The 13,318-nt window shown below is 46.1% G+C and overlaps 1 protein-coding gene across 1 annotated transcript in view; it reads right to left on the bottom strand.

The window, feature by feature from the left end:
• Positions 1–13,318, bottom strand: part of LOC127042381 (glioma pathogenesis-related protein 1-like) — a 46,475-nt gene that overhangs the window by 28,156 nt on the left and 5,001 nt on the right. The window contains exons 2-3 of the mRNA XM_050935864.1: positions 6,509–6,754; positions 1,722–1,825 (exon numbers count right to left, since the gene is read on the bottom strand). Of these exons, the coding sequence (XP_050791821.1) occupies positions 1,722–1,825; positions 6,509–6,754 (350 nt within the window). The remainder of the gene's footprint in view (positions 1–1,721; positions 1,826–6,508; positions 6,755–13,318) is intronic.

Genomic DNA, 13,318 nt, shown 5'->3' with positions numbered 1-13,318 from the left:
AGGAAGAATTTGTGCCTTGGGGAAGTTTTTAACCTAAGCTAGTAGAAATAAGCTGAGGGGTTCTTTCATGCAGGTCCCCACAGCTGGACCCTAGAGTTCACAATGGGGAGGGAACCTTGCCAGTCTTCAACCCAGCTCCTGGGCTGGAGCAGACAGAAAACAGTCAGGCTCAAGCCCTCTGGATATGACAGTGCAGTAGCGGTCTCTGGCCCAGTTCCATGGCTGGGGCAGATATCAAGCAAATGCAGGGCATCCAGCCTAAGGTGGGTAGGCTGCTACCTTAGGCACGGGGTTGGCAGCAGGAGGTACGGGTCCACCCTACTCCTTCAGATTCCAGCCCAGGACCTTAACAGTGGTGCAGAATCCCACTAATGAGTCAGCAGGGATCCAATCGAAACACACAAACTGGTTTCAGCAACACAACAAGATTAATGTCTTGTTTCCCTGGGCTACTTCCTACCCGTCTGTAGGGCTCTGTTGCTCGTGGGTTCTCAGTCTCCTTGGCAGCCAGCAGGTACTCAGCAGATGGCAGTTCCTTCCCTCAGGGTCGTACTCTTCCAGGGACAGGGTTGGTACAGCTCAGTCTCTGGTGCAGGGGCCAGCAGCAAGGCAGAGGTGTCCAGCTCCTGCTTTGACTTAACTGAGCTGGAAGCCTCTCCTCTTATACTTCCTGTTCCACACCTTCACTTCTGGCATGAGAGGTGGGCCCAGCCTGGCTTGGCCCACCAGAGAGTGGTTCCTCCCTGTCAGTCTCAGAGGGGGGCCACTCCATCTTGCTACAGGCACTGAAACACCCATCTACCTTTGAACCAATTATCTGGTTCATGCATTTAGAAATTACTCCACAGAGAGAGCCTACAATGTAAGGCCTCTCCTAGTGCAGAAGTTCCCTCCTCTGTTAGAAGGTGTAAGATTTACTAACAAAGCTCACAAAATTAAAACTACTGAAAGGTGGTGGTATACGGGGCCTTTATCCCTTAGCACCCCTTTTGTGGCAAGATGGGATGTTACACCAGCTGACACCATACCCCTTATGCCATCACGCTCAAGTGTTCATCTTCCAGCCCTCTGCATAAGTTCTTCATAGTCTCTGCCCCCTTCAAGATAATGGGGAGTTGGAAGTTCCATAGTTCTAGTGGTGGCTAAATAGCCCTAGATCTTCTGGATTTAGAGCATTCTTCTTCAAAGTCCACTCCACTGGGTTCCAGCTCAAGCTCTCTGCTTGGAACAGCCACAACCAATCCTTCAGTCCCTAGCCACACCTTGAGCTATGTCTCCTCCTCTGTAGACTTCCCAAGCCTCTCACTCTTCTTCTCCCTCTTTGGAGTGTTGCTTCTCAGGCAGTTTCTTACCAGTCTATTGGAGGGATCCTCTTTCTGGAAACTGCCTTTGTCCTCAGGAGTTCCTCCTTTGAAGTCCTTAACCTTTTATCATGCCTAGATGCTTCCCTGTCTAATTAACTACCTCCAGGTGAACCTGAGCTACCCCATTCTCCCTGGAGGAGCCTGTCAGAGGTAGGCTGGTCCTTGGGCCAGCCAACCTCTGCTAGGCACCATTAATCAGAGTTCATGGGTCTTTAGATGCCTGAATTAACTGAGTATTGAATCATTTCCCTGATTCCACACACTAAACTACTGATGTGTATGGATTCCAATTTATTTTTAGAGGAATAAATATTATTAATACTGTCTTCATTTTAAAATGTTTTTAAAATAACTTACCTTGGTACATAGTTGCATACAAAATGTGCTGCATCTCTTATTCCAGCAGCTATACGACAAAAAACAACAGCGCAGCCCACCTTATGAGAATTATCCCAAACAACCTAGAAGAAATAAGATTTTTTTCTTTTAGAAAATAGATTAAACTATGCTCAATGTGAACTGTTCTAATAGCCAGGAGAATCTCAGTTCTCATGAGAGTTCTTTGATTTATTTGCTTTGTACAGCCACCTGTTACAGTACAGAAAAATAAATTACTTACTACTTACTAGAGTTCTTCAGGATGAGCTTCTGCACATTGGCACTTGTCGGATCAAGGAATGTGTACCAGAAGTTTCCAGAATCTTTTAAGCAGCAGTGTGAGTTGGTCACTCACTTTCTATTTCCCCCTCCCCTTATGCAGGGTTCCCACAGTAAAAAGGGGGAAGTAGTCCCAACTACTCCTCAATTCCTTCCACTAATTTTAGGAATTCTTAATCCAAGACTCCAGGAAAATGGGTGAGATGTGTAAATGTACACAAGCTCATCTTCAAAAACTCATTACTGGTAAATAACCATTTCTTCTTCAAATGGCCTTTGCACATTCCCACTTATGGGAGTTTAGCGAGTAGTACAACCACCAGGAATGCAAGTTGAGGAGTTCTAGGTGACAAAGACAGCAGAACTGTTAAAATAAGCATCAGCTCTGGATCCCAGTTCAAGAGTGTAATAGAAAGGACAGCATCTCTCGCTCTCCTAAATGAAGCCTCAGCTGCCAAAAAGAACTACTTGATGCATGTATAGAATTTTGCTTAACATCCTTGTACATTTTTATGATGATGACAATGTGAGGGAATGCTATGGAACCTTTCTGAGATCTAGTTGAGTACACTTTCGTATCTCCAAGTAGTTGAACATATGCTAGGTCATAAGAATTGTGATTCATAGTCTGAGTCACCTGACCAGTCTTTGAGCTGTGATGGACTGATCCCTGATTTCATTCCCATAATAGTGTAGGGAACTTGTGGCTAGGTTTGTTGTGTAGGGGAATGCCAGGATTGGATGAGGGGTCCCAGGTCCCAACCACACATCTTTGTACAAACACCAACCCTCCCTCTGAGCAGGTCAGAGATAACCACTGGAACGAATACCACACTTAACAATACGACAGCCCTTTTATTTAACCCAGGCAAAACCAAGAACAGGCCCAGGTCAGTAACTGTAACAGGGGCTACACAGACTTCTTTGCCCCCGATACAGTATACAGCACACTGACACACACACACACACCCCCTGCCAGCTAGACACATACTGATTGTCTGCTCTGCACCAATAAAAATCTCCCCTCCCCCCCAAACCTGTTTCTGCACTTTGATGCTGGCATGCATTGTGAGGATGGGTCTTGCTGCGCGGTCTCAGCAGTCCTTATGGCTTCAAGCTGTACAAGTCCTATTTTGCAAGCCCCAGTGCAGCAGCTGGCTTTCTTCCAAGCAGCTCCTAGTTCAGGCTCTGCACTCTGGTAGTATCTCCGTCTCTGCTCCAGCTCAGAGTTGCTGCCTATGTTCGTTCGTTCTTTTCTTTTTCTTCTCTTTCTAAATCTTCCCAAGCTTGTTCCCTGTCCTGCGTCTCCCCAGCCACTGCCTCACTGGCTCAAACCCTCCCAGGAGGTCTGTAGTTAATTCTGTGGCCTTGGTTTGGAATGGCACTCCCTCCAGCCAATCAGGTCTGTGCAGAGTAATGGAGAGGAAGGAAGGGGGAGAAAGGAAGGGAAAGGGAGAAGTGGCTCTATCCTGTCCCCCAGGTTGGTTCCAGATGGATAACTTAAGGATCTTTGGACATTCGAGTTATGGTGCCTACCTCTCTGGATGTGAATGCATCTTGATGAAATAGTGAGGCTAGTAACCTGAAAGCAACTGAAATCAGACACCTTTTTAGACAGCAGTTAAGGTGATGATGCAAGTAAGACCACATTTTCCATATAGAATATGGCATATGGAGGGCTAGCCACCTGTTGTCTTTGGATTAAAGTAAAGTAGTATTTGAGTGTGTGAAGTTCCAAGAATTAGAAGAACCTGCACACTGTCTTGAGGGCCAAAGTCTGGATATAGATTTGGATGTCCTGACATTTGAGAAAAAATAGTTATGTCAATCTGGCAATTGGTGAAAACTCTTGGTGCTGCAGAAAGGCCAAAGTGTAGGATTCAGCTTTATTGATAGAGGTCTCCTACTGTGCAAACCAGAGTACATTCATTGGAACAGACAGATTAAGATATAAAAATAGATGTTTTTTCAGGGTGTCTCATCACATGTGCTCCTTTTATCTCAATGTGATTGATGGGCAGACGCCATAGGCAGAAGAAATATTTCTGATTGGAAATAATCAAGAGGTCTATCTCTGGCATCCACAGAAAAGTGACATTGTCTTGAATCAGCTCCCTGAGAGATGACATGACAGGGTAATGCATCCCAAGGAAGTCATATAGCCAACTCGGCTTTATAGCAGGCAATTCTCACCTGCAGAGGGGTGGAGGGGGGGCAAGAAATATATCCTCCAGACCAATAAGCCTGGGTAACTTGTCTTTACTGCTAAGTGTGAATCAAAAAGCTCCAGCCTACTGTTTTTTCCCACTGGCCAATGTCACTACCTAAGTTCAAGTGAGTGTAAAAATATTCATCACTTTTCAGGGTCCGGAAACAGAAGATCTGCCACCTCCAAGATGGGGGGATTTGAAGCTGGGACCCTCTCAGATGTGAAGCTTGTTTACTCCTCACTTCCAAAGATGGGCTCAGTGAAGACCCAGGATGAGAGTTCTTAGGTATCTGTAGCACCAAGGCAGGGCTCAGCAACACATGAAACAGAACTGATGGTAGTAGCCAGTATCAGATATTAGGTATTCTATTCTATATATTTTTTTGTATCAACCTTATCACTGTAGCGTTTGAACATCTTGCAGTAATGCATTAAGCAACATGGCTAACATCTGTCACGTACTACATTTCCTCTCTTGTCCTCTCTTCTGGTGGGAAGCTGTACCTGTACTGATGGAAGAGGCGGCTGGGTCCTGTGAGGGAAAGGGTTTCTGTTTAGGGTTTCAAAAGTGATACATGAATCACTAGATTAATCTTCAGAGAGCAGGGTAGTTGGAGTTCAAAAGTGACTGGATTAACCTGTTGAAGGATCTTAAAAGGACCATGGAACCAAAGTAAGCACTGAGGATATTGAGGGGCAATTAGATGATCTGGCACCCTTGGCAATTAGAAGAAACAGCCAGTTAGGACAACACCCACTTTTATAACCTCAGAACTGTACATGAGGGAAGGGAAGAGGTGAGTGACCCCCACTGACACTGATTCTGGAAGCTCACAATACACCTGCCTTGGTCCCATAAGTGTAGAAGCCACTTGATGACCTGTCAGTCACTCTGGTGGCTGTTAATAGGTTTCACTGCATGAAAAAATGCAAGATCAACATATAAGCATAACTCACAATCTGGTGTTTCATAATTAAAATAAAGGATGAAGTCTTTCATTTAAATACCCACTTCTATTGGCTGTTAGCTAACAATTTGAGCCTTACATAATTAACTACTGCTTCAGAGAGGTAAAATGTGACTACATTTGTCATACTGGAAAACAATTCTGTTTCAAAGTTCATGTGGATTCACAATCATTTAAGATTTTCATAAAGCTTATTTACCTTTTTGATACAAATAAAACAGAGTTATATTTCTGTCAAATAACAAGTTATCTCTTTTCTTCCCCTGTGATAGGGCATCTTCCCTACATGGGCCTGTAAGGGGTTAATAGAGCCCTAGAGAGGCTGAGAGAAAAGCAGCCGCTAGGAGAGGGGCTGCAAGGAGAAGCCAATCAGGGCCTGGCAGGCACTTAGAAGAAGACTGCAGGGCAGAGCGGATTCAGTAGCTGCCTGGAGCTCAAGGAGGGAAAATCAGGCTCCTAGTCAGGCAGAAAGAAGCTAGCACCCTAGACAAAGCAGTGCTGCTAGCAGGGACCAGGAGAGCTAGAGAGAGCTTCTGGCTGGCAGCTGGGATTTGCAGGCTGAGGCCCTGAAGCAAGGGCAAAGAGGATGCTAGGGCCACAGGAAAGTGGTCCAGAGAAAGGCACTGATGAATTGGAGGGGATGCAGCATGTGGCTGCCATCTATAGGGTCTCTGTGCTGGGACACGGAGTAATGGGTGGGTCCAGGTTCCCATACCCTCCCTCATTGCATAGAGCATGATACAGCCAGAGGGCTGTGTCATGAAGAAGATGCCGCGGTCCTTGGAGTGACGTGGATCCAGGAGCAGAAGTGACGGCGGACAAGGCACCACCGGTAGTGGGCATACCGACCTAGGGAGCTAATCCCCAAGACGGCCAGCAGGAGTCAGCAGTGTGGTGAGTGGAGCTCCATCACACTCCCCATTTTCCCCTACAGAATTTTCTTTATTTCTTATAAGATTGAAAAACTTAGAAAAGAGGACCGAGGTGCCTCGGCTAGATTGAACGCCAAGTTAGAGAAGATTTTTGTTTACAAAAGTTAACATAATCACGGTACTAGCTAGGAAGTCTTTCACAGTTATTGTGTAACCCAGGGTGATAGTTTTCAAACTGTATCTTAAGAGTTAGCAGACAGTATGATGATGGGGCTGTACAAGTATCTAAATGGAACACTGAAAGAAAGTGGGGGTATAGGTCACTCAGTATAACCGCTATTTTCCACTAATTGGTAATTATTTATTGTCTCCACCAATTCTAATTCTTGGGATTATGCTTTGAGCTGTGTAAACTGTTTTAGCAATGAAAATTGTTACCTGAGTATAATGACCACATGTTTTAGTACACTTGTTAGTCTGAAGATTGTAGTGCTGGACTTCGTCGGTCCATAATTTGATGGCTTCAGTGACACCAAATAACCCGTAATGTCCAGTCCAGATATTTTCTCCAACATGCCCATAATGAGGATGGGACATATATTTTTCCGTTAAATATGGACTATGTTTAAAAAGGCATTTTTTTGCCCATGCCCTGGCAGTCCGTGCTAAAGCTGCATCCCAAGTCTGCAAAACAGTAAAGTTGAAGAAGCTATGCAGAGAGTTACATTACAATGGCATTTGTATCCATCAGTAAATTAAACTAGAAAATGAATAGCTATGATTTGAATTTGACTAAAATTGTCTATACATTCTGTAAAACTATACAAATATTTTGTTCCCCTTCTGTCATCCAGTCATGCACTCCAAAATCCTGTCTTTAACTTACCAGTGAACTTTAGGGTAGCTGTATAGAAATGTAAACTGACTTACTCATAGAAGAGCGACAAGGTGGATGATTATTGAATCAACTCCTGCTGGTGAAAGAGACAAGCTTTCAAGCCTATGTAGAGCTATTTGTAAGGTCTGGGAAAAGTACTCAGAGGATATGACTACACAGAAACTAGATGTCTGCATCTGGAACATGCCAACTGACTTGGTCTTGCAGGGCTCGGGCCACAGGGCTGTTTCACTGCTGTTTAGACTTGCGGGTTTGAGCACAAGCCCTGGGACCCTCCCCCTCACAGGGTCCTAGAGCCTGGGCACCAGCCAGAGCCTAGAAGTTTATGCAGCAGTGAAACATCCCCATAGCCTGAGCTTTGTGAGCCTGAGCTGGCTGGCACGGGCCAGCCTCAAGTGTCAGTTGCTAAGTAGATATATCCAGAGTGTGTCAGCTAAATACAAAGAGGAACAGATTGTTGTAAGAGACCATTCAAAGTGAAGTGGGCAGTTAACACTTCTGCAGATGTAGAACAAAAGACAGTTGTGATATAGAATGAATTACCTATGACTCATTGCAACATTTTATTTTCTTATGCTGCTGTAGAAAACTTAGGTCTGGTATACACTACAAAGGTAAGTCAACACAAGGCAGCTTATCTTGACCTAGTTGTGCATGTCTCCACACTTAGGGTATGTCTACATCTACAATTTTGCAGCGCTGGTTGTTACAGCTGTATTAATACAGCTGTATAGGGCCAGCGCTGCAGAGTGGCTACACTTACAGCAACCAGCGCTGCAAGTGGTGTTAGATGTGGCCACACTGCAGCGCTGTTGGGCGGCTTCAAGGGTGGCTCCGGGAACGCGAGAGCAAACCGCGGGGAAGCAGGTCTCCTTCCCCGGTTTGCTCCAGTGTTCCCCGAACCCCCCTGCAAACTGCGGGGAAGGAGACCTGCTTGCTCGGGGGTTCGGGGAACGCGAGAGCAAACCGTGGGGAAGCAGGTCTCCTTCCCCGGTTTGCTCCAGTGTTCCCCGAACCCCCCTGCAAACCGCGGGGAAGGAGACCCGCTTGGGGGGGGATTCGGAGAACACCGGAGCAAACCGCGGGGAAGGATACCTGCTTGATTACCAGAGAGGCTTCCTCAGGTATGCTGGGATACCTGCTTATTCCACGGAGGTCAAGAAAAGCGCTGGTAAGTGTCTACACTTCATTACCAGCGCTGGATCCTCTACACCCGAGACAAAACGGGAGTACGGCCAGCGCTGCAAACAGGGAGTTGCAGCGCTGGTGATGCCCTGAAGATGTGTACACCTCCTAAGTTGCAGCACTGTAACCCCCTCACCAGCGCTGCAACTTTGTGATGTAGATAAGCCCTTAAATTTGGCTCCCACCAACATGAGAGCCCTGTTACACCAACTTAATAATGCCATGTTCCCAAGTGATATAGAGCCAAGATTGATGTACTTAGGTCAACGCAGTGTGAGTGTAGATACTGCATTGCTTAAGTTGACCATTATTGTCCTCCAGCAGCTGTTCCACAATGCCCAGTGCTGACTGCTCTGGTCACCATTGTGAACTCCACTTCCAAAGGTTACAGAGACTGGAAGCGCCCCTCGCCCCTTGAAGCCTTGTTAATTTTTAAAATTCCTTTTTCTGATTGCCTGGCTTGGCAAGCACACCTAGTAGCTCTCCACTGTTGAGTGCAACTGCCCAGCTGACCATGCCAGCTACATGCTCCAGATACACAGACAGGAGATATTGGATCTCCAGCCATAATAGAATGGTGGATATCTATGAGCAGATTGCTTGGGGATTCAGGACAGGGGCTACAACAGGGACCAGCAATGCTGCGTGAAAGCCAAGGAGCTTTGGTAGGCATACCAGAAAACTAGGGAGGTCAACAATTGGTCTGCAAACCTGCCTGCTTTTACAATGGGATGCATGCCCTACTTGGCAGAGCCACCTCCACCAACACTCCAATGCGCACTGTGGATACATCCGAAGAGCCCGAGTCACAGGCCCCTGCCGCGAACAGGGAGGAGGAGGTGTATGGAAGAAAGGCAACCAGGGAACTAGCTGCCCAGTGAGCCAGGATCTGTTTTTGACTCCACTGCAGTCCAACCAGTCCCACCAGGCGAGCATGGGTGAGCCCAATGCAGGGGAAGGAACCTTGGGTAACTGTGTGTAAACCCTCACCCCTTTTCTTCCTGGGTTACTTGGTAGCAGGCAACACTCACCTGTGTGCCTGGGTGCCTGATGCTGACATTAAAAGAGATCTGGAGTATCCCAGTGGTGGCAAGTGGCACAGTGAGATACGTACCCATGATGCACCACACTCTACATCAATACTAGCACTTCTGGTGAGTACGCACACGGACAACAGAAGGAGCCAAGTATGCATATGCATAAGCAATGTACTAAGTGCAGCATGAGTGTAGATATCGCCTTAGTTTTCAAGATCACTTAATAATCATTGTATAAAATTTAAAAAATACATTTTTATTTTTAAATAAGAAGTGACTGAAATCATTTACATTACTTTACAAAACTGGGTTTGTTTGTTTTTTTGTCAAATAGTTTATTTGGGAGTTTTAGTGTTTACATATCAATCAAACAAATGTCAAATTGCATAAATACCATAGTTTCAGTTCTGTGTGTATTACTTCTTTAAAAACACATTTTCTGAAACAGAGCCTATGGAAACAGGTAAATACACATAAAATCTTCCAGCCAGTGGCACATTATCACATGGGCCAACAGGCCCTGTGCCCAGGGGCCCCAGCCAATTTGGGGCCCCTGCAGGAGCACCAGAACCAGGCCCCAGCACCTGCTCCTCCTCTCTAACTGGTGCCCCACTGCTCTGTTCCTTTTCTTCCCCCTGAAACCTCACCCTGTGGCTGGGCTGGAAGATGGAGCCTATGGTAAGGTAAGCATATTCACCCCTTCTGTGGAACTGCTCACCAAAGCCCTGCACAGAGCTGGCTGAGGGGCCCCCTACCCCCATGCGACGTGGAGCTGGCCTGAGGGGCCCATATGGCACATAGCTGGCCTAAGGTGGCCCCCATTTTCCCATGCGGCACGGCGCTAGCCCAAACCCCTCTCCCTTGCCTCTATGTGGGGCTGGCCTGAGCCACTCGCCCAAGCCACCCTCCCCTAACTTTTTGCTTGTGCCCCCTCTTACCAGTCCACACCCCGCACCCAGGATCTGGGGCCAAGGTCGGGGCCAGGAGTGGGGCCATGCCTGGGAGTGGGGCTGGAGCTGCAGCTGGGAGCAGAGCCATAGCCAGGGCTGAGGCGGGACCAGAGTACAGCTGAGATCAGGGCAGAGTTGGGCCTCACTGCTCCCCTCAAATGTTTTTCCATACCCCCTTGGGGGGCATGCCACACAGTGTGGGGATCATCACCCTTCACTGCACTCCCCCACCACTATATTGGTTACTTTAATCCTTTGTTTCTTGGAGAATAAGGATTGGCTTGTTTGTGTAGTCTTACTGTGAAGAAAACTGGCTTAAATGAATGCAGTCCATTAGTTGTAACTGAAATCATGAAAATACCAGGAAATTGTGTCCAGAATATCCTGGTATCTGTCTACTGAGATAAATGTTGTTGATTAAGGCACATTCAAAACTGACTCCACCACAAGTTACTGACTCTGATTGGGATAATTCTCACAAGTGGAATATTAATGTTAGCTGCACCCTCACCAATGCACATCTCTTTGAACACTAGGTTTCTCTCCTTTGCTGCCAGATATGCATTAAATGGAGAGGATACTTTCCTCCCCATGCCTCATGTTACCAAGACCATGAGTGGAGGGATTAGGTTCCTGAAATTCCTTACTATTCAGCATTTGTCCTTAGGGAATGAGAGATTTTTGTGGAACATCTGTGTGAAATCACACATACAATAGCTTTCTTAAAAAACAGATTTATTAATAGAGAGAAAAAGGTAAGTTATAAAACAAAAGAAACAGTTTGCCTATCTGCAAGGGCATGCCCTCACACTGGTATGGAGGAGGCTAATGAGTTCTTCTGGGCCTGTTCTGTAAGAATAAGGCCTTTGTCTGCAGCCATATTGTAAGGCCTATTGTAAGGCCACAAGACAATTTGTTTACATTTACCTTCTTCAGGCACGTCCGGCCGCTGCTTCCCGCCACTCCCGTTGGCCAGGAACAGCAATCCGCGGTCACTGGGAGCTGCAGGCAACCATGCCTGCAGACAGTCAATGTAAATAAACTGTCTCGCGGCCCGCCAACGGATTATCCTGACGGGCCACAGGTTGCTCACCACTAGTCTATAAGCTGCGGCTATATTAAAAGAGCAGCCGAGCAGCAGCCATTAGCTGAGAAGGAGGAAGTCACATCCTCACATTCCATCTAAACTACAGGCTGCTAAGGAAACCTTGTCCTAATAGCACCCACTATCACCAGATAAAGAAACAGATCTTAAGATGGTTACACAAAACTTAGTTTGATAGCATTCTGTCTGTCAAGAAATCACTTATCAATAGCTGTGGTTGTGAAATCCTCATTTCTTTATTGTTTTGTCATTTTATGTTTCTGTCTGTTACATAATTAATTTTGCTAGGTGTAAATTAATTAAGTTGGTGGGGTAGCATTGGTTAAGGAATTTTGTTATATTGTTATGATTGGTTAGTAAAATTTTAGAATAATGATTGGTTAAGGTATAGCTAAAAAGGACTTAAATTTCACTATGTAAACTGGGGTCCAAAAGGAAGCTCTTTGGGAACCAACTCCAGGACACAGCCTCAAACAGAGCTGCCAGACCTCAACACTCTGCCAATGACACCATGCAGAACCTGGAGTCCCCCTGATGAACTTCATCTTCACTGGCCATCAAGAAAAGTTCATCTGTCTTATTAGGAGTGGTAAGCATTGTATGGGTAGTGTGTGCATTCTGGTTTTGGTAACTGTTAATAAATAGAGAATAAAAATATTAGTGTGTAAGGCTCTTTCACCAGTAAAAGACCCCACAAACCTGAAGAGTGTAAGGTTACACCTGAGCCCACAGAAGGGTCAGGGTGGGTGCCTAAATTGACGGGGTTACACCTGAGCCCTAGAAACAGGGTAAGGGTGGTGCCCTAAAGTGTAAGGCTATGCTTGAGCCCTAGGAGCAGGGTAAGGGTGGGTGCTGCAATTAAGAGGGTTACGTCTTGAGCCTTAGGAAATGAGTAAAGGTGAGTGCCCCTAGAGAGTGGGAGTAACAGAGAATTTTGTGCAGGTAACAGTTCCACACTAAAAAGATGTACTCGCAAGACTTGTTCAGCCTGGAGGAGGACCTTAAAAGGGGGAAACTTACCCCAGGAAGGAGTGATGAACAGGAAGAAGGCTGCTCTATGCAGACTGCTAGTAACAGAGGTAGTCCAGCTGAGAAGACAGTTGCAAGATGCACCACTCCTGACACTGCCTTGACTGATAGTGAGGCAATACACCCCAGGAAGAGGGGTAAAAGGTAAACGCCGCAAAGAAGCAATAGACTTTGGGAGCCTATGCCCTTAGAACTGAATATCCTGGGGCTGTCTGGCCCTCTTTCCAGGCAGATCCTTATCCCTTGCAAGGGGAAGGGATGAGGAGGAGCCTGACCCTCTGCCTGTGTGCAGTTGCCACAGAGTCATGGAGCTCCCCACAGTGCTGCCAATGGCAGGAGGAGGAAGCAAGGATAAACAATGGACAGTGGAGCCTGGGGAGGGACTAGGGAGCCCTGCTCCCCACAGAGCATAACATACCTCACATGAATACTTTGCAAAGCCTGACTTCCCTCCGCTTTGACTTTCTCCACATTCAGTTTTTGCACCGATTTAATTATCGGATTAGAAACAGTTATGGTTAAATCAGTGCGATCCTCTAGTGTGGATACAATTCTACTGCTCTAATGATGCTTATATTGGTATTGCTTATTTTTGAAAATTAAGTATACAGCTTTACCAATATAAGCACCTCTATATAATTGTGGCCATGCTAGCAGGCTGCACTGAATGAACTGTGGCATCTTCTAAATCAATCAAGAAAAATCAGTACAAAAACTGTGGCCACGTCTACACTACACAGAATCACAGAAGTATAGGACCAGAAGGGACCTCAAGAAGTTATCTAGTCCACTCCACTGCATTCAAGACAGAACTAAGTATTAACTAGACCATTCCTGACTGGTGTTGTCTAACCTGTTCTTAAAAACCTCTAATGATGGAGATTCCATACCCTCCCTAGGAAATTTGTTCCAGTGCTTCACTACTCTGTGAGGAAGCTTTTCTTAACGTCCAACCTAAACCTCCCTTGCTGCAGTTTAAGCCCATTGCTTCTTGTCCAGAGGTTAATGACAACAATTTTTTGCCGCCCTCCTTCTAACAGCCTT

The sequence above is a fragment of the Gopherus flavomarginatus genome, chromosome 1, assembly GCF_025201925.1.
Source record: "Gopherus flavomarginatus isolate rGopFla2 chromosome 1, rGopFla2.mat.asm, whole genome shotgun sequence".
NCBI classification, from domain to species: domain Eukaryota; kingdom Metazoa; phylum Chordata; order Testudines; family Testudinidae; genus Gopherus; species Gopherus flavomarginatus.
Note: the sequence above shows the minus strand (reverse complement) of the source record. Positions and strands in the feature narration are given on the sequence as shown.